This window comes from Mytilus galloprovincialis, chromosome 4 (genome assembly GCF_965363235.1).
Source record: "Mytilus galloprovincialis chromosome 4, xbMytGall1.hap1.1, whole genome shotgun sequence".
NCBI classification, from domain to species: domain Eukaryota; kingdom Metazoa; phylum Mollusca; class Bivalvia; order Mytilida; family Mytilidae; genus Mytilus; species Mytilus galloprovincialis.
Genome location: NC_134841.1, coordinates 2,983,700 through 3,005,866, shown reverse-complemented (window position 1 = coordinate 3,005,866; position 22,167 = coordinate 2,983,700). Strand labels below are relative to the sequence as shown.

Genomic DNA, 22,167 nt, shown 5'->3' with positions numbered 1-22,167 from the left:
CACTATTTATATTTTATCTTAACTGGTATCTGAGTTAGAATACCAGTAAGAAAGTTAAAATAATAATGACAAAGCCATTGAGAAAACATGTATCTTGTTTTCTTTTTTTTAGGTTCCTCATTACAGTTACCTGTATAAGCCCTTTCTAAATCACTATACATTTTACTGTTAAATAACATTGAGCCACTTAAATATCATAGTAAATTGTAATAAAGGACGTAACACTGTTTGAACAGTGGTAGTAGAACAAGAGCAAAGAAAGTATATCTGATACAATAATAAAAGGCACTTTATGTAAGTTCAATAGCTTATAGTCGTTTGTTGAGAATAGGCTATAAGATTCATGATTTTGATAAAATTGCCCAAAATGTACTCTTTTACATTCATGATGTTTTCAAGTCTGCTGGATTTTTATCCTTATGTATGAAGCTTTTGTTTAACAAAATAAAAAAGTTTTTTTCTGATTTACAGTTTGATGCACCTTCTGTCATTTTGTCTGTAGAATATCTTCCAAAATTGTATAATATGGCCGTCTTTTAATTTTAAGATATATATATATATATATACTAGTGATATTAACTAAAGTCATAGATACTTGTAGCCAATATTAAGCTTAAACATCAGTCATTGTTACAAGGTTCATCTGGCACATAACGACATAAAATCAGTAAGGTACTATTTTTAAATCCCTACAAAAGTTCAACTATCTAGGTATCACTGACCTTATCCATTAGAGTTATAATCTGTAGTATAAGTTGATCCTGACGTAAATCATCACCATGTTTAAACATTGTCACGTATTCACTTCCTCATGTTCCTGTACTTGTTTTAAAAGTCAGTCTACATGGCATCAAAGCCCTCTGTAAAATATTGTTCATAGTTAGACAAGAAATTACTGTGTATATGTATATATCTCCCAATCGCTCTAAAACCTCTTTAATATTTTACTTATTCATTTAAAAATATGTAGCTTAAGTAAATGAGACAGCAACTAAACAAACTAAAGAGACAAAAAATAGAGGTTTAGATGTCACCATATGTTGACTTTGAAAATGGACCAGTGCTGCTTACATTTTGTCCTCAGTAAATGATATATCAAATGTTAATGAAAAGACTATTTTCAGTGACACTCACATCAAAAATGTTTAAAAGGTCAGTATAAAGTTGAAGACCATTGAGGACCAAGTATACCTATCCAACAATGTTCTACACATTTAGATTTATATATTTATGTTTCGGAGTTTAGTATGAAGTCAATTATCAACTATAAAAAAGAAGATGTGGTATGATTGCCAATGAGTCAACTGTCCACAAGAGACCAAAATGACACAGAAATTAACAACTATAGGTCACCGTACGGCCTTCAACAATGAGCAAACCCCATACCGCATAGTCAGCTATAAAAGGCCCCGAAATGACAATGTAAAACAATTCAAACCAGAAAACTAACGGCCTTATTTATGTGAAAAAAACCATCAAATATGTAACACTTAAACCAAAGACAACCACTGAATTACAGGCTTCTGACTTGGGACAGGCACATACATAAGTACACATTTTTTTGTTTTTGGGGCCAGTTGTAGCACGCCTCTGGTTGCAGGATTTTCCTTACTGTATTGAAGCCCCATTGGTTGCCTTTCGGATCTGTTCTGCTCTTTGGTCAGGTTGTTTCTCTTCTACACATTCCTGGTTTCCGTTCTCAATTTTAAAGGTTCTTTTTAAACAGAAAAGCTCAGGGATTATAATAATTTCTCACCATAAATGATAATAATGTTGCCTTTTCAACAGATACCATTTACTTTAACATTAGGATCTAAGGGTAGAAGAGGCAAATGATCAAAACTGGCAAAGTTTATTTTGATTACCTCAGGATCTTGCAGTAAGGCTCGAAGTCTTTCTATCTAAAATGTTACTACATGTATATATGTTTAAACTATATAATAATTGCATTACAAGTATATATGTTATATAAAAATAACAAGCATCACTGTTCATTAAAGCTTTTTGGTTTTTTATCAAGAAAGCCATATATATCTGTTATAATATTAAAAGCTTAATTTTAAGGTGGTATATCATAGTTGTGTCTTATATTTCTTTGACAGAAAATTCATACAAAAAGTAACAATCTGTGAAGACCTGTGAACATAGAGCACAATTTCATAATTTACAAACATGTTAATCTATACTTCGCTATATAATTTAGAAACCCCAACATTTCATCAGGGCAACACTATAAAAGCAAAGTAAAAAATATTATAAGGTTCCCTGACAATGTTTTTAAATAAAATATTACACTGATAAAACAATTACCTTTTTTTCTATTTCCACTTTCTCTCGTCACAGCCTTTACCATGCTGACCAATCTCTTTATAAATATTTGTTGTCTTGCTCTCATTAAATGGCACTCCTAGTTGTCAGTAACTATGAGTACTCTCATATCTGTACTTTGTGTCTTTTTTTAGTCTGACAGGATGAACAATTACCTGGCCACATCCACTCTGTGTTTTTGTTAGATATATTTCTATTTGTATCCATCTGATGTGTTAAGGTTTTATCATCTGATTTTTATACTTTGTTTTTATGTTGTACTGTTACACCACTATCCCAGGTTAAGGGTAAGGTTGCATTCGGGATCCAACTTACATGTTTAAACCCACTAAATTATGTTTGTTTGTGTCTGTCCCAAGTCAGCCTACAATTCAGTGGTTGTCGTGTGTTGCTGTTTTAGTTCATATATATTTGTACATTAATTAGGCTGTTAGTTTTTCTAAATTTGTTTTGTTTTACATTTGTGACTAAAGGGTCTTTTAAAGCTGTCTATGGGGTCAATTTACGTATGCTAATTGTCAAAGGCTATACAGTGAGCTACAGCTGTTAATTTCTGTGTCATTTGGTCTCTTGTGAAGAGTTGTCTCATTGGTAATCATATCACATCTTCTTGTTTATATATCTGATCTGAAATGAGAAATGTTCAAATATTCAAACGAAAGAACAAAAGGACTGATTGGTAAACAAAGCAGAAAAACAAAAACAAATAACATAAAATATCAAATATTTTATTTCTGGACTGATAAGCTATGACATTAATAGCAATAATATACTAAAGACTTGATAGTTTAATCCAATACATAGTATTTAATCTTAAAATATTGCACATCAAAACAAGAAACAATTTAAGTACACATGAAAAATTAGATATAAAAATAGTTTGTATAACTGTCTTTTATGGTTATACACATCAATCATAGAACAAAAATTCAAATCTTCATGAACATCATGTGTTTGGTTGCTATAAACTAATTATGGTGACATGAGAAACACCGGTATCACTCAGATTACAATTCTACCTTGACAGGTAAGTTTGTAATTAGCCTATAAAATACTTATTTAGCCTTGAGAATTGAAAGGTCAGTTTATCCCATTCATACAATAGAAGTTTACCTATGAGGGTCAGAATGGGGGGGTTTACAGAATAGAGAATACATGTAATAGCAACAAAAAATAGAGAAAATTAACAACAAAATAAAGAATAGAGAATAATTTAAAGCGGTGCAAAAGTATAAAGAATAACTGTGCAAAATAAAAAGGTAACTTGGGTAACTGTAATGCAATACTAATAATATACTGATCAATGTACAGAATTGATAAATAATCTTGTAACAGAAAGACTAAATAGTAAAATCATTTACATGAGAATTTTACAGAATGAGAGTTATTTTTAAGGCTATTAAAAGAAAAATGCCCTAAAATTTAAAGAATACAGATATTAAAAAAAAAACCTTGCAGGTCCTCATGTCATTTAAATTGTCAAAATTTGGGACACATCTAGTCAAACTGGTTTGGTATAACTGACTGTTTCTTGCCCTAGATGTCTATTTCACAGTGACCTTATGTGTGTGTGCTAAGAGTACATTGTACTGTCATATTAATTGGTTTTCTGTTGGGACATGACCTACATTGTTAACATGCAAAACAAGGGCTTGAGATTTCAACTGATATTAGTATAATAAATTAATATTTTGAATAATATATCCTGGTTGATGATGGTTATTTTGGGACCAAGATGTTTCCTTCATTCTTGTTCACATTATGATTATTTTAACCTTCAATGCACATATAAAGATAGAAAAATTTCAGATTTCATTTAAAATATTTTGCAACTATATAATAATCTGTCAGATTTGGTGTAAACACAAGACAGTGTTATAAGATAACCTGCAAGCATTGTCTATTTCTATAACAGTCAAGCAGATAGTTTCTTTTATAACTGAAAAAACAAGAATGTGTCCACAGTACACGGATGCCCCACTCGTCAGGGTTTCCGCTGGCGGTCGCCATTTTCGCAATTTGCGAAAAAATAATAATTGTGGCGATAAAAATTCATCATTTGCGAAAGAATTTGGCGAAAGAAATATATAAAACGATTTATTTTCCTCCATCTTGTTAATTTACTTTAAATTTTTCTCGAGTTTCTCGGACTTTACCCGATCAGATAATTCCTCGAAATTCACCTTGACCTCATTAAGATTTTTACAGAAAATCAATAATCAGCTGATTGCATTTAAAAGCTATCGACAACAAAGGACTAATTAATAAAGGTGATCAAAGGTGTTGATTGAATTGTTTGACAAAATGATATGGTTAAATGGCTTCCGCTAAATGTCACATACAGAATTTATTTACCACCTTGCAACGCACGTGTTTGAAGCAAACTTTTGACGTCTCCTCTCCTTTTAAAGATAGTTTACAAAAAAAAGCTGTTGTTGTGACGAAAAATATTCAAAAGCAAGAAAAGTCTCCGATTTAAAACTTTAATTATCATTTGGTTTTAATATAATTAAATATAATTTAATATAATTAATAAAGGCAATTGATTAGGGAGACTACTTTAAAGTTGTTTGAGTGACACGTGTGTTTCAAGCATAGTTTTACGTCTCAACTTTTTCATTTACGATGGTCAAGAAAAGAAAACTGTCGTTATGAAGAAGTCTATCCAAATTCATTTTAAATAAAATAAATTTGAGGGAATAATCATAGACACAATGGAGCAAAATCATCTTATTTAAGGGAGGGGCGGGAGTGGGTAGAAAAAAAGGTAAATTTTAAACGAAAAATAGTTATGTTACTTGGCGAAAAAAATAATAAAGTGGCGAAAAATATATTGTTTTGGCGAAAGAGGTGGCGAAAAAAATAATTGACCCAGGGGAAACCCTGCCACTCGCACTATCATTTTCTATGTTTAGTGGACCGTGAAATTGGAATAAATTTTCTAATTTGGCATTAAAATTAGAATGATCTTATCAAAGGGAACATGTATACTAAGTTTCAAGTTGATTGGACTTCTACTTTATCAAAAACTACCTTGACCAAAAACTTTAACCTGAAATTTGCACTATCATTTTCTATGTTCAGTGAACCGTAAAATTGGGGTCAAAATTATAATTTGGCATTTAAATTAGAAAGATCATATCATAGGGCACATGTATACTAAGTTTCAAGTTGATTGGACTTCAACTTCATCAAAAACTACCTTGACCAAAAACTTTAACCTGAAATTTGCACTATCATTTTCTATGTTCAGTGAACCGTAAAATTGGGGTCAAAAGTTTAATTTTGTTTTAAAATTAGAAAGATCATATCATAGGGCACATGTATACTAAGTTTCAAGTTGATTGGACTTCAACTTCATCAAAAACTACCTTGACCAAAAACTTTAACCTGAAGCGGGACAGACGGACGAACGAACGGACGAACGAACAGACGGACGAATGGACGCACAGACCAGAAAACATAAGCCCCTCTACTATTGTAGGTGGGGCATAAAAACGACCTTGTAAAGAAATATTCAATTAAAAGGCCGAAAATAACCCCAAAAATTCAACATTAACAGATTTTTAACAATTAAATCAAGATGCACAAAGTTTTAAGTATTGGTCAGAATATAGGGTTCTTTTGTACTTTAACAATATCACAAAACAATAAAGTGAACTAAATTTTGGACAAGGTTAATGGCATGAAGCCAAATTTATCAACTTCTATTGTATGAATGGGATAAACTGACCTTTCAATTCTCAAGGCTAAATAAGTATTTTATAGGCTAAATACAAACTTACCTGTGAAGGTAGAATTGTAATCTGAGTGATACTGGTGTTTCTCAAGTCACCATAAGTGCTTCTCTTTATTAATGTTCTAGCATAGAACCAGATGGTTTCATTTCCTCCAATACTAAAAAATAAAAAAAAAATTATGAAATTAATTAACTATGATTATTTATATTTGGTGTTTTAGCAGTGTCTTACATGAATAAAATACATGATTCATTTGCATTAATCCTTTAAGACATTTTTGTAATAAGTTCAAATATTCACATTCCACACCCCACAAGCACCAGATATCAAAGGTAGGAACTCTATTTGAATACAGGAGATACCTGGCATACAGTATTGTCTATTTACCTTTTTGGTAGGATTTATTATAAAGTAATATTGACTGGCGATAAATGTATAACATTTACTTCTGACATTTACTATTAAAAGTTCCATTTGATCACAAAAAAGATTTTAAATCAACATTTTACAGGCCTATTTTGTATGCTGTTTACATATCACATTTCTGATATATGTTATATAAACAATGTGTAATTTAGGCATTAAATTCAAATAAATGACCATGAAAAAATACTATAAATTTGTGTAGACATGATTTTAATTTGTTACTTCCTATTTATGATAATTATTAAACTTTATTCTTCAGTTTCATTGTACCTACCTGAGCCATTTTATGGAGATTTTCAAACACAGCAGCCATCATAGCAGTTACACTGATTTCAATCAAGTTCTGCATGTAGTGTACAGCTTCTTCATCATTCAAATGGAGAACAAATTTATCTTGTACCTGAGAAATATTAACATAAAGTAATCAATGATTTAAATCACTTGCAACAAACTTAGTTAAAACAAGGGGAACATTTTCCAGTAACTAGATGTGTCAAAGTGAAACGAATGGACCTGTCCCAAAAAGTTGAAAAATCTGCAATTTCAATATAAACACATGTGGACACAAACATGATTGTAGTCTCATATATCAAACATCAGCTCAAAATCTGGAGACGTATAGAAAAAAATCTGTATAACTGTGATTTTCAATAATTTATCAAATTCCAAAGCGCGTAATTTAAGCAAATATAAGTGGCGCAGAACTAAACTAAATCTTGACCTGTAACTCATCATGGTTAACTCACATACCAAAAATCAACCCAATATCTGAAGGCGTTTAGAAAAAAAGTCTGTATAACTGTGATTTTCAACAATTTCTCAAAGTCCAGAGCCTGTAATTTCAGCAAAAATTAGTGGAGCGGAATGAAACTTGAACTTGATCTGTAACTCATCATGGTTAACTCACATATAAAAAATCAGCCCAATATCTAAAGACATTTAGAAACAAGAATGTATCCTAAGTACACGGATGCCCCACTTGCACTATCATTTTCCATGTTCAATGGACCGTGAAATTAATTTGGCTTTAACATTAGAAAGATCATATAATAAGCAACAAGTGTACTAAGTTTCAAGTTGATTGGACTTCAGCTTCATCAAAAACTACCTTAACCAAAAACTTTAACCTGAAGTTAGGCGAACAGATGCACGGACAAACAGAAGGACGGACACATGAACGGAGGCACAGACCAGAAAACATAATGCCCCTCTACTATTGTAGGTGGGGCATAAAAAGTCCGTATGTCTGTGATTTTCAACGATTTTCAACAAATTCTCAAAGTCCAAAGCCTGTAATTTCGGCTAAAATTAGTGGAGCGGAAAGAAACTCTAATTTGATCTGTAACTCATCATGGTTAACTCACATATCAAAAATCAGCCCAATATCTGAAGGCGTTTGGAAAAAAAGGCTGTGTAACTGTGATTTTCAATAATTTTTCAAAGTCCAAAGCCCGTAATTTAGGCAAAAATTAGTGGTGCGGAACGAAGCTTAAACTTGATCTGTAACTCATCATGGTTAACTTACATACCAAAAATCAGCCCAATATCTGAAAACGTTTAGAAAAAAACTCTGTATAATGGTTTGTTGCTGATTTTCGGACAAGGGTAAAACTATATGGCGCCGACAACTTCATTGTGGGGCCATAAAAACATACAAATAAAATTAAAAAAAAGTTTTAACACACATCATGACACTGATGTTTTACTGCAACAGAGTTGACTGTTTATAATTCTGTTCTCATAGTTTTCTGATTCAAACCTCTCCAATCATGTTTGCTTCTTTTTTTGGATTAATTTTAAAAATAATAAACTATATTTTAATTTATATGTTCCTAGCAATTGTGTCTTTGTCCTCTGTTTTTTAACAGTATTCTGGTGACCTATCCCTTATGAAAAACAGTATGTCATATACAACAATGCCTCAACTGGAACAGGATCAGCTTCCCCTTCCAGAGCACCTGAGATCACCATCAATTTTGATTGGATTTGTGTAACTCAGTTTTCTATGTAGTGTTAGGAAGACTGAGGTTCTCATGAGGTTATTTTTTATTTTGTCATGGTAATGTTGGTTTGACTATCATTTTGGTATTATCGGCCTCTCTTTCAGGCATATTTTCCAATTTTATTGTCCACTCCTTTCTCCGATATCACCCTGCTCAGTCTCCATGTAATACTCATATCACAGCTTTGAGACCATAGCAGGCATTATCAGCGACGTTACAATGTGTGAGGAGAAGTTACATGTATCAAGCTTGTTTTCCTCAGGGGTAAAAGTTTCTCAGCAAAGAGGAAAAGACTAGTAATAGAAGGCTACATAGATAATTGAGTTTTCTTTGTATATATATCCTAAAATATTCAATGTGAAGCTCACTCGCCATAAATGTTCACATTGAGGATTGCAGTTGATATTTTACGATATTAATGTGTAAAAAATCCGATAATCTATACATGCATCTTCATTCACAGGTAATATTACTATCATTACAAAATAAGAATCTTTTAGTGTATCATGTGATATTGCATAATTCTAATTGCTTATATTAATCAAAGAGCAGAGTGCTCTGAGGGATACGATTGCCATAGTTTTCATTGACACATGTATAGCAGTTCTGCCAAAATTTCATTAAGCAAATGTGTGAGATTTGGCCAAAATTGAAAAGATCAGAGAGGGAAAAAAATAGATCCAAGGATACTGCCGCAAAAAAGCATGAACATGCGTGAGTCTCACGCATTTTTAACAGCCCTGGTACAGCTGGATAGTATTATTTTCAAAACTATAAAAAAAAAATGTAATAATCTGAATAGTCACTCAACTTTAAAAATAGCCAATCCCGGATACAAGTGTATGAGCAATGTACTTATTGTGTTTTATTTTTGTACTATCAATTCCAAGTTTACTTTCCACAGCAGTAACTGAGAGTGAGAGAAGGTATTTCACTTCGTATCGTATCACCTTTAATTCTAGGAGGAACCTCATTTCTAACTCTTTAAATATTAATTTCCTTTGGGTCCGTGGGCATGACTCCTTTCCGTACACACTCCTCTGTTTAAATTGAGATTGTTCTTAATATAATACGACGTTTATCGACATTTAACGAGTTAATTTTTCTTGACGAGTCGTATTGTGTTTCGATTTTGACGGAAAATACTTCCAGAAGGGAGACAACTCGAAACGATAATATGGAAGACTCAATTTCGGCTGAAGGGGTGTTATAAGTAAACACTACATTTATTTTAATTTAAATGATGCATATGATTTAAAATTATGCAACAACAATAACCCTCAATAGCAGACAGACATAGAAAGAATCCCATGAGTTTCAAATTAATCAATGAAGCGGGGAATCCAGAGCAACCATTCATTCATATACCCCTTGAAATCAAGAAAACTATACGCATGTGCATTAATACATCAACAAACCTGAGACTTGCAATTTGGAACAAGAACGTTTATTAAATGATATGATGAATGGTTCTCCATTTCTTTATGAGAGTACAGTATCAAATATCAGTTTCATAATGGTAAAATATGGAAAAACTCCACTTCAGTTCTTATATGACAGAAATAGAATTATTGGAATTCAGAGAACTCTTGCATTTATCAAAACTTGGGAATTCCCTCTGATATGTTTCTAAATTTATAAAAACACTAAATATAAATACTGCTGAATTCTGATTTTCCGTGTTGTTAAAAACACGCATATAGGTCAAAGGAAATATCAAACATGAAGATTATGAGAAGAACATTACAGGAAAGTTGTTTATGTTCAATCTTTTTGCTTGTTTTTACCTTTTAAAGCAAGACAATCATAAGAATCTGAGATGTTGCTGAATGTTTAGAATAATAAAATAAACGGTATCAATTTTCTTGCACCAGATGCGCATTTCGACAATACATGTCTCTTCAGTGATGCTCGTGGCCAAAATATTTGAAATCCAAAGCTTATATAAAAGATGAAAAGCTAAAATAAAACAGTTCACGTGAGGGAATGCAGCCCTGAGTCAACGGTAAAAGTCTACAGATTGCTTGAAAGCAATCGTATCCCAAAAATAAAATAAAAGACATGTTAAGTTACGAACACTATATAGTCAAGTAGAGAAATGTCATATCAAACGAGAAATTACTTATAGGCTTTAGATATCTTCGTAAACTTAAGTATATTACCTTTTTCACCGTTTTATCAGGCTCTAGTGCAATATCAGGAATGCTGGCATCTACAACCAGGGCAAACAAATTCAATATCAGATTGGCGGACCTGTAAATATATAACAAAAATACATCACTGTAAACTATTTGTCTCTTTAATGTCTACAATGAATGAACATGCAACTTCTTCCTATCTTTCTTCAATCATTACTATGGTACTCAAAAATCAAAATTACCCATTAAATTCTCATGCACTGAAAAAAAGCTAAATATGCATTTACCTTCTTAAGGCAAGAAATGAAGTGTAGCAGTGTTTCTTAAAGTCATGGAAATGATCAGAGTTTGTTCCGCCCATGGCATCTACCATTTCTCTGCTGAGTCTCATTGGTGGTGGAAGAACCTTTGGATCACGTCCAAGTATATAACCAAAATCTACATGGAATAATTTTCCTGTAAAAATTTGAAACAATAAAATATAACAACATGTCTTAGAATAAATAAAAAAAATCTATATGGTCTACTTATCTGGGAAATAAAATTCTGATAATTCTTTGTTTCATAACCTTTTTGACACAAGGACTGAAATACTTCGAACATGACATTTCCCTGTTACAGTCAACTCAAACACATTATTCTAAGAGCTATCTAAAACTCTTAAGCTGTAGAATTCTAATGGTAATGGATCTTGACTATCTAAATATTGAGAATATCTGTCTTCATACACTAGAAATACCATCAACATGATCAATGTGATTACTGTAGAATACGAAAATAACATTTTATAAATTGTTTGCTCTTTTTATTGTTTTGATTTACATTTTTCTAAAAACATTATCTAAATGGTAACATTTTATGCAATAAAATGACAATTGTATTGAAAGTGACAATTTTTTTACATTTTGCAACAAGAGTACTTATGTATTTTCCAAAATTTAACAACTCCATGATTTCCATGTTCAAATTATTAAGCCTGTTAAGATAAATATAGTATTTCTATCAATTTGTTTTTCTCATGAATATCCTTTTTAAATTAGATACAAATTTTTATTAGGTCTGATACAGATTTTTCGTAGGAAAATGTTTTATTAAACTGAGGCACTACACAGGCGTCAAAAGGCATCATTATGGAGTAAAGGGGGTGGCGTCAAAGGCGTCATTATGGAAGAAAGGGTTAAGAAAATTGAATATTTTTAACACAAATATTGGATGATTTGTTTACATAACAATGTGCATAAATCAGGTACTAGCATCATTAAATGACTGTTTTTGACTAAAATGGAAGTAGCCACATTTGTGTTCAGTCTTTATACTTAAATATATGTGTAGTTAGTGATATTACATAACATAGGTAAAGGTTGTATTTAGTGATATAACATAACATATGTAATGGTTGAAACTGAACACAAATGTAGCCCAATAAACTAGACAAAAACAATCTGAAAAGTGATGTTTTATGGCTTATTTGATATATTTTTCATATCTAAGCTTTGATTTGAGTGTCTCTCATAACCAAATCAGTTCAAATCTTTTGCATAAACTAATTCAATCAACTGATATAAACATTCACTGGTTTAAAAAATGTCAAAAACTTTCAACTCATTTATTTCGAATTCTAGGCCAAAATTAGCACTTACTGAACCTTTCTGATTTGTTTTGTTTAAAATAATATCACAGTAAGGCAGCAACCAAAAAACACAGCAAAAAAAGACCAGAAGATTTCTGCAAATATATAAATAATCTTCAACAAAATAAAAATTTGTAGAAACATTTGTATCCAATATAACATTATCCATCAACAATCCTTGAATAAACATCAAAACATTACTACTGAATATAAAGTAATGTACTTTATTGTAGGTGTGTTTACTAACCATTTTTTGTCAGAAGTAAATTATCTAAATGTCTGTCACCAACACCTAGTAAATATGTCACCACACAGTAGCCAGCTGTAATAAAGAATTATTTTTAAAATTATATATAAGAACACATTTTAACCCAGCTTACATGTGTGTACTGCAAATAGCTGTGGGTAACAAATTATTTTGTCAATCTTGTACTGAGTTAATACTATTTCAATAAGTGTGTGAACATTATGGTAATATTAAACAATATAGCTATCTAAAATGCTAGATCTAAAATCTCCCAGATTAATCAAGAGTTGGAACCCCATAATTAGTTTAAAAACAAATTCTCCAGACAAACCTATAAATTGAGCAATCAACCAACAAACAAATAAGAGTGTCTACAGTCAATAACTAAACCCTACCACAACTTTTGATATAGTTGTCAATGACCTCTGGTGAGATACCATAGACTGCTCCTTCCATTGGAGCATGTTTCTTTAGAAAGTTATGTATAGTTCCATCTGTTGCTAATAGTTCTGCTAAAGGTAGGCACTCTTCGATCATCTGAACAAAACCTGTATAAAAATTGTTTATAAATGTAAATAGTCTTCTATCTCTTAAGTTTTGAAAATAAATCAAAGTGAAAATATTATTCATTCTCAAGACACATTATAGCTGAGTTGAATTTTTTTCATATGCAATAAAAGGATTTGGATGGACAGTTTTTAAGATATCTGACTTATAAATGACCACAACTTTTTTCTTATTGTCATTGACAAAATCACATCTGTCTTACAGGTATCAATTAATGAATTGATGTTTCCCTTATTACAAACAAATCATTCTGAAGCTCACAAATCCCCTCCATTTCTTCCCTACTGGTGATATGTGTCTGTTACTCTTTGAATATTGAAGAGAATCTCTATTTGATAACTCCTTAATGAAAATGTAATTATAGCATGCCTCACTCTTTTTTCAAAGGAAGTATATCGTTTTACCTTTTTAACCCAACCAACCTAATGTATTACCATGTGTTATCTTCCTTGTTCAGAGAAAACAATATCTCCAGAGTACTTGTTGCTTCTTGGTCGTTATTTTACACCATTTAACAAGTTTATTAATAAATTTGATTTATACAAAATTAAACAGATATTTTACCAAAAATAGGTCAAAGTCTCAAATGACTCGCTTGTATTATTTGTGACTAATGTGACTGTGAAATATTCAAAGTTACTCAAAGAGTAGAAGAATATGAAAACCTGTTCCATTGTTTTTTTAGAATCAAAGAGCTGAAAGCTCTGAAGAAAAATGACGCCACTGTCTCTAATATTGGGATAGTTTTTATGCAAGTCTTGCTTTTCACATACCGTAATTAGTTTAACAATGCAACATATCTCGTAAGCATATAATTGATATTCGTATATGTGTGTGTGTGTGAAGTGAAGGTGACAACTGGCTGTTTTTTTAAGACAAATGAATAGGTCAAGACTACCTGAAATGTACAAATAAATACCGTAGAAAGGCTTGTATATTTCTCACTGGTACATAGTCTGAATCCGGGTCCGTTCACGCCCACTCATGTTCGCCCCCTTTCACTTTCACACCCTAAATGTTCGCACCCAATCTTAATTGGTTTTGTGTTTAATAACTCTGTAAGCAAGTGTTTTCTTATAAGTATAATTGTTGTCATTGTCTCAAAATAAAGTGAGACAGCATTTTTATTTGTGTTGAATAAATCTTAATCATGTTTTGGATAGCGTATTGTTAAAAATAATAATAATCCTTTCTAATTAAAGTGGTATTTTGTCAACGTTTTATTTTGTGTTGAATAACTCTTAATCATGTTTTGGTTAGTGTATTGCTATAACTTTGTTTCATTGACTTCTTTCAAAATGAAGTGAGATTCTGACTATGTTTTTTTCTGTGTGTTGAATAGCTTTTATCATGTTTAAGTTATAATAGTGGATTGCTATATTTTGGTTCCTATATTTTATTGTTTCGTTGTTTCAGATCAAAGGGACCAAGCTGTTAAAAACAATTATCTTTTGTGTTTTTCCTTTAAAATCTTCAATGTTTTATTCATACCAAGCTATAAATACATTCAGTATTTACACCAAAGCAATTTAAAACAACAATCATGATTTTCCAATTATTCAACTTGAATTTGAATTAAAATTGAGCGCGAATGAGTAGAGTGCGAACGGACCTTGGGTGCGAACGTGCGAGGTACGAACCTGCAAGGTGCGAAAGTGTATTGGGCGCGAACAGACCTGATACCACAAAATATTAAGTAAATAATCTTTTTGTTACTGTTATCAAAGGTCTAATGAAACTCAGGTAATTTCAAACATTTGTCAAAGAATTCTAGTCAAACCGGCACCTGGTTAAATTGGAACCTGGACAAATCAGCACCTGGTTAAATCGACACCTGATATAGTCAATTCGTCACCCATGTTAAATATATATTTTAACAGTATTTTAAGCAAAAAGAGTAAAAATAAGTAAGGGGTTGCCAGAATTTTTTTCAGTATTTAAGCAAAAAGAGTTAAATACTAACTTTCACATTTTTGGGTGTTCATTGTACATTTTGTATATATTTATTTTTCTCAACTAAATGACATTTTTGGTGTATTTTTAATGATATATATATGAGTAGTCAAAATAATTATTACGTCTGGCAAGGCTTTTTTAATTTTATTCTGGGACACCTTTCTATGACCGCAAGGCTATGTTAATTTTTTTCTGGGACGCCTTCCTAAGAAAGCCTTCCTACGAACTTCGTAGAAAGACGTCACAGAAAAAAAATAAAATAGCCTTGCCAGACGTCATAATTATTTGGACTAATACATGAGATATTGGATATTTTTATGCATTATTTAAACCAGTTGAGCATTTTACAGGATTGTTTGTTTAATGCTTTTTAAACTTTACTGGAAAAAAACACCTTAAATTTGCTTATTATTTGGCATGAAAGTTTGATTTATTGAAAGGGACTCATAGTTTTCCATTTTTTTTTTTAATAATTGTCTAATTGTTAAAACAACAGCTTGGGTAAGGGCTTCGTTGTTTACCTTTATACACAACAACATAATTTCACTTTGGTTTCGTTGTTTACCTAAATACACAACAACATATTCACTATGTACTTGGTAACAGTTATTAATTAATTGAATAGAAAATATTATAACAAATATTATTGGATGCCGAATTGACGTCAAATAGGTGCCGATTTGACTAGATGCCAATTTAACCAGGTGCCCACTTGACTTGTACGTTTCAATTCCTCTGCAATCGTTTGCGGTATTTTCTTGAGAAAAACCTATTTTCCATCATCAAAGAGAAGAAGAAACTGCTTGAAAATGATTCTGGAACGCTTCATGATTGTTAAAATAAGTTAAATTCACTCAAAAAAACAATTTTAAAACTTGCGATGTTTAAACAGGAAGTTACAAAAGCACGTGTAAAAAAGAAATTAACCGGTGAGAGTGGAAATCCGTACATAACAGATATCACTATAGTACGACTTTGAAAGCAAAACAGTTCCATCCTTTTGTAAAACAGTCTTTAATATACCTATCACATTAATGTTTGAAGGGTCTTAAGCTTATTCAAACCATAAAAGTCGGTATGAAACACCAAAACGGAATGAACAATAACCGATTACGTTTTGTAGTTTACAAATTCTAAACTGGTTTCTGTCAAACTACAACACTTTGCGAGTGTAGTGGAATACAAGCAGAAACCAGTTAGTTTGTAAACTGGTTCTTGGCTGATTACTACACAATGACCTCTCATGCATAATTAATGATAACACAAGCAGATTCCAGTTTGTATAGAAAATAGTAAATACGAAACCAAGCGCGGTAGGCAGAGAAATGTAATGAAGTTCAGGTCGCCAGTAATGGAATAATGACTGCGTCATTTTCCAAAAACAACTCTGTAAAAGCAGGTGGACAACTTTAACACATGTGTAATCTTCCTGTGAAGTCTAATGGATCTGGGTTAAAAACTGTAGGATCTGATTATACAAATTAGGTAGCATTTTCACTGCCCACAAGCTCCTTCTGTTTGTACACCCATCCACCAAAATTCCCCATACTATATTATTATCAAGTTTTTGATGAGAATGCACCTAATATTATGCTAAGAATATCTCTGTTAGTAAATTAATATATTGGATACTGTGGCAAAAATATTTGTTTTTATTTGACATGTTGTAAAATTTTAAATATTGGCAAACAGTTTAAGGAGTTGTCCGACAGATCCAAAAAACAGTTGCAAGTTACAATTTATCATTGTTAATTGATTACTATATTCAATGTCATTTGGGGCAAGGTGGTCTAAGTAGTTACTACTGTAATCACTAGCCAGTCAACACTGACGTTGTGAGTTCAAACACTGCTCGTGTGGGTACACACAACTCCAACCTAAATTGACTACGGTTGTCAGTTTCCCTATTGAAGCCCAAAAGGGGGGATAAAACATCAACAATCAATCAATGTCATTCTGTTTTGGACAGTAAATCTGGGGAAATAAGTGTCTAAGTTAATAGTTGAATCAATCAATCAACCTTCTCCTTTGTTGATTGATTGATTGAGCTAAAAAAAAAAATAGGGTTAAAATTAGCCCTAAATTTTGTCTAGTTTTTCAAATCGGGCCAAAAATTACAAATTTCACATACAAATACTGTGATAATACTATAAAGACAAAAATATTTCTTTTTGGTACCTTCCTTGAAAATTGATGAAGCTATGATATTTGTATTCAAAGGTTAATTTTGGTAATTTTGTTCCATAATTGTAATTATTTTTGGCATAATTAACCTTGGTCGCCATGCAGGATCCAAAAAGTTTATATATTGATGAATTCTATATCAAAATTGGAATCTTTTGGTTACAAAACTTTTTAAATACTATAGGTGGTGGCCAAGGTTTTCTTAAAGTTTTAGATCTGAAAATCGCTCAAAATCATCATATTTTGACAAAATGTCCAAAATGGGCTTACTTTGAAGAATATCATGTACTTTTATGAAAATAATTGATTAATTTTGCATTCCAACTTTCGTAATAGATCCATTTAGAAACCAAATTGCGACTTTTTTGGTGTTTTATGATAAAGTTAATATTTTAGGCCATTTTGTGCCATAAGTGAACCTTGTCCTTTAAAATGGATACTCCCATACAGACACACAAGTACACATACTTTCCAATTCATCAATGTCAAGCTGCTGACCAAATATAAAGTTGCTCTGGTAAGTCAAACAGAAAAGTACAGGGTTATTTCAATATAGCAAACACTTTTAGACTGGAGTATAAATATATAATTGACTTACCATGTTTACTACTTGTAGCTAATACTTTATATGGCGTTAGTTTTAGGTCTAAATTTTCTGTCTGAAGTAACTGAAAATAAATACAAATTAAGTGAAGTCAGAATATAATTTGTAATGGGAGGCAAAAGATTACGACTGGCAACTGAGGTAACCTTTATACAAAATATGACCAGAACCATTTAGAACAAAGAATTGTTAAATTTCTGGAAATGTTCATTGATAGGATGTATAGAATATTAGGATCAATGCACTATAGCTATATTTTGTGTATCAAAAAGGTTGTGATAAGCCTTGGGGAAGATTTAGATATCAAGTCAGTCCCATAAGAATTTGATTGCATTTTTCATTCCTCATAAAGAGCCCTTTTTTAAATTGATTTTAGAAAAAGCAATAGGAAATTTAAGTGTGATCCAACAAATAATTTAATACGTAGCTAAGTAAACATTTTGAGTTAACTCCCTTTTAATGTATATCATCTGATATGTTAAAAATAGCAAAGGGGAATTCCAATTATAGTAAACAGCCATTTTCTTTATAAATTGAGAAGTGAAAGAAAAGATGATTTAAAACTCATGTGAAAGGTAAATCAGAAAATTGATAACAAAATCTAAACTTCTATATAATTATTATACATCAATGTATACTACTATTCATTAAAATGTATCATATGAATCATGCATGATAAATTTAAAAGTGAAAGTTAGAATGCATCAAACATTATAACACTGAAATAAATAATCAATTAAACTGTTATTATTGATTTGCCAGTGAAACCCCAAAACAAGAGGCTCAATTGAACTTTATCTCACAATTGACATATAATATACTGTTATATGACATTCCATCATAGTAGCATTATTGACTTTAAGGAAATTCCAATCACTACAATTATAGTTCTTTTTAAGATTAAATAAGTTGAAAATAAACTCATCATAGACACCAGGATTAAAAGCATTTATATCATTATACCATTAAAGCTGAAATGTTTGCTACTTCATCATCAATACATATAGAAACATCTGTCTATCATTCTGACAGAAAGTTTAAACATGAATATATAAAGAAAAATTAAAAAAATTGATGTAATGACAAACAGGAAATTAAATGAAAACATCATTTAAGACTTTTAATAAATTCAGACATCAATTTCAAAAACTAAAGTAGATTAAACTTTTTCAAAATACTAGTGTGTGTCAAGGTCATTTTAGACTGGACCTTTGTTCCTATACATAATGCATCAGCTGAGAAAACTAGAAGGTATAACCACAGTGACTACCCACAAGGGTCTGGCACAGTCCGGTTACGATTTGTAGTTATGTAGAACAGAAAAATTGACCAAAATCATTCATGCATATCAAATATGTTTTTATAGATTTGTGTATTCAGAATATTGTATTGAAATGATATGTTTTTTAGAACTATGGACAGAGAAGATCGAAGACATTTCTTTGTTATTGGGTCTGCTATACTAGAAGTTGTTACTCCAGTATTTAGACAAAAGCTGGAGAACAATTACACTAACCACAAAGTAGGATGCTTTAAAGATTATTTAAACAGTCAGCCAGTGGCCCATACTCTGTTCCATTTAAGACACAGATACATGACGTGCTGTAAAGACAATGGTAACTGTAGAAATAATCCAACCCTTCCAATCACATACTGCCAATGGGACCTGTTGTATACAGAAACCCCAAGGCCAGATAAACATTACTGCTACTGTAAATATACAGCTAAATCAGTACAACTGGAGGATCTCGACATCACCCTGGCAGGCCTTATTCTTCTTAACTGCTGCACTCTGGGACCAGCCGAACAACAAGCAATCAAAATGCTCAGGCAGTACAAGAATGACTACTTAAGTCACAACACAAAATGTGGCATAACAAAACCTGAATATGATGCATTGTGGCCACATCTCACAAACTTTGTCTTACAACTTGATCCGAGCAGACAAGATGATATTGTCAGAATAAAGAATAGACCTATGGATGAATCACTTTGCACCAAATACTTCATTGACCTTTTGGATGTTCACAAGCAGCTGGATCAGGTAATACAATGATTTTAAGAAATAAAGGATAATATAAAATGGACTTTTTATATCACTAATAAATATTTGTAAGTCATATTGTGGTAATAAAAAGTTCTAAAAACAAGAATGTGTCCAAAGTACACAGATGCCCCACTCGCATAATCATTTTCCATGGTAAATGGACCGTGAAATTGGATAAAAAATCTTATTTGGCTGTACAATTAGAAAGATCATATCATAAGGAACATGTGTACCAAGTTTCAAGTGGATTGGACTTCTGCTTCATCAAAAACTACCTTGACCAAAAACTTTAACCTGAAACTTGCACTATCATTTTCTATGTTCAGTGGACCGTGAAATTGGGATCAAAAGTCTTATATGGCTCTAAAATTAGAAAGATCATATCATAAGGAGCATATGTACTAAGTTTCAAGTGGATTGGACTTCAGCTTCATCAAAAACTACCTTGACCAAAAACTTCAACCTGAAACTCCCACTTTCATTTTCTTTGCAATTGTTCAGTGGACTGTGAAATTTTGGTCAAAAGTCTAGTTTGGCTTTAAAATTAGAAAGATCATATCATAAGGAACATGTGTACCAAGTTTCAAGTTGATTGGACTTAAGCTTCATTAAAAACTACATTGACCAAAAACTTTAACCTGAAACTTGCACTAAGTTTCAAGTTGATTGGACTTAAGCTTCATTAAAAACTACAATGACCAAAAACTTTAACCTGAAACTTGCACTATCATTTTCTATGTTCAGTGGACCGTGAAATTGGGGTCAAAAGTCTAATATGACTCTAAAATTAGAAAGATTATATCATAAGGAACATGTGTACTAAGTTTCAAGTTGATTGAACTTCAGCTTCATCAAAAACTACCTTGACAAAAAACTGTAACCTGAAGCGGGACGGAGGAAAGGACAGACGAACAAACAGACGGACGGATGCACAGACCAGAAAACATAATGCCCCTCTACTATCGTAGGTGGGGCATAATCAAAGAGCAGATTGCTCTGACGGATACGATTGCCGTTGTTTCGTTGACACATGTACATGTATACATGTAGCTGGATAATATTATTTTCAAATCTAATTCAACTGCACATGTAAAATAGTTACAAAATAGCCAATCCCGGATAAAAGTGTATGAACAATGCGATTAGGCCTATTGTGTTTTATTTTTGTACTATCAATTCCAAGTTTACTTTCCACAGCAGTCACTGAGACTCAGAGTGAGAGAAGGTATTTCACTTCGTATCTTATCACCTATTTTCCTACGTTAATTCTAGGAGGAACCCCATTCCTAACTCTTTAAATATTTAATTTCCTTTCGGTCAGTGATCATGACTCCTTTCCGTACACATTTATCGGTTTAAATTTCGATCATTTTTAATATAATACACTTTATTGACAGAACGAGCTAATACTCGACGTATTGTTTTAATTCAGAATTCACGGAAGTTACTTCCAGAAGGGAGACAATTGGAAACGATAATATGGAAGACTCCATTTTGCCTGAAGGGGTGTTCTACGATGTGGACTATATTTATTTTCATTTAAATGATGCATATGATTTAAAATTATGCAACAATAATAACCTTCAATAGCAGACATACATAGAAAAGATCCCATGAGTTTAAAATTAAATTGAGTGGGGAATCCAGAGCAACCATTCAATCGAAAACCCCTCAAAGTCGAGAAAACTATACGCATGCGCATAATTTCCAAAAAAAACCTGGAGCAAGAACGTATATTAAATGTTTATTAAACGACCTAGATAGTTCTCTATTTCTTTATGGAAGTACAATCTCAAATATCAGTTTCATAAAGGTAAAATATAAGAAAAACTCCACTTCAGTTCTTATATGACAGAAATAGATTTATCGGAATTCAGAGAACTCTCCCATTTTATCAAACTGGGAATTCCCTCTAACGTGTTTCTAAATTTAGAAAAACACTAAATATAAATACTGCGTAATTCTGATTTTCCGTGTTGTTAAAAACACGCATATAAGTCAAGGGAATTATCAAACATGAAGATTATGAAAAGAACATTATAGGAAAGTTGTTAAAGTTCAATCCCTTTGTTTGTTTTTACCTTTAAAGCAAGACAATCATAAGAATCTGAGATGTTCCTTAATGTTTAGAATAAAAAGATTGACGTGAGGGCAATGCTCTGAGCCACCAGTATAAGTCTACAGATTGCTTGAAAGCAATCGTATCCCAAAAAAATGAAGTTTATAATCTATGATGCCGGATGTTTTGTCTATATCATGGTTGGTTGTTGAATTGAAAAGTTGGAATTCAAATCAAT

General features: G+C 31.7%; 2 protein-coding genes across 6 annotated transcripts in view; one reads left to right on the top strand and one right to left on the bottom strand.

Moving 5' to 3' along the window:
- LOC143071137 (phosphatidylinositol 3-kinase catalytic subunit type 3-like) overlaps positions 1-22,167 on the bottom strand; it is an 86,694-nt gene that overhangs the window by 38,057 nt on the left and 26,470 nt on the right. The window contains exons 2-9 of one of the 3 annotated variants that reach the window (XR_012976801.1): positions 17,818-17,887; positions 12,908-13,060; positions 12,513-12,587; positions 10,923-11,091; positions 10,660-10,750; positions 6,769-6,894; positions 6,114-6,225; positions 2,316-2,955 (exon numbers count right to left, since the gene is read on the bottom strand). The exons of 1 other annotated variant lie outside the window; for it this stretch is intronic. Coding sequence is in view for 1 of the 2 variants with exons in the window: in XM_076245272.1 (XP_076101387.1) it covers positions 723-791 (69 nt within the window). In the remaining variant the exon portion in view is untranslated. Of the gene's footprint in view, positions 1-722; positions 886-2,315; positions 2,956-6,113; positions 6,226-6,768; positions 6,895-10,659; positions 10,751-10,922; positions 11,092-12,512; positions 12,588-12,907; positions 13,061-17,817; positions 17,888-22,167 lie in introns of those variants that run through there. One more of the 3 variants, XM_076245272.1, reaches the window with a different exon arrangement.
- Positions 18,310-22,167, top strand: part of LOC143071135 (uncharacterized) — a 67,717-nt gene continuing 63,859 nt past the window's right edge. For 2 of the 3 annotated variants that reach the window (XM_076245266.1, XM_076245269.1), the window contains exons 1-2: positions 18,310-18,398; positions 19,234-19,867. In XM_076245266.1, the coding sequence (XP_076101381.1) occupies positions 19,238-19,867 (630 nt within the window). In that variant the 5' untranslated portion in view covers positions 18,310-18,398; positions 19,234-19,237. The remainder of the gene's footprint in view (positions 18,399-19,233; positions 19,868-22,167) is intronic. The other variant, XM_076245268.1, reaches the window with a different exon arrangement.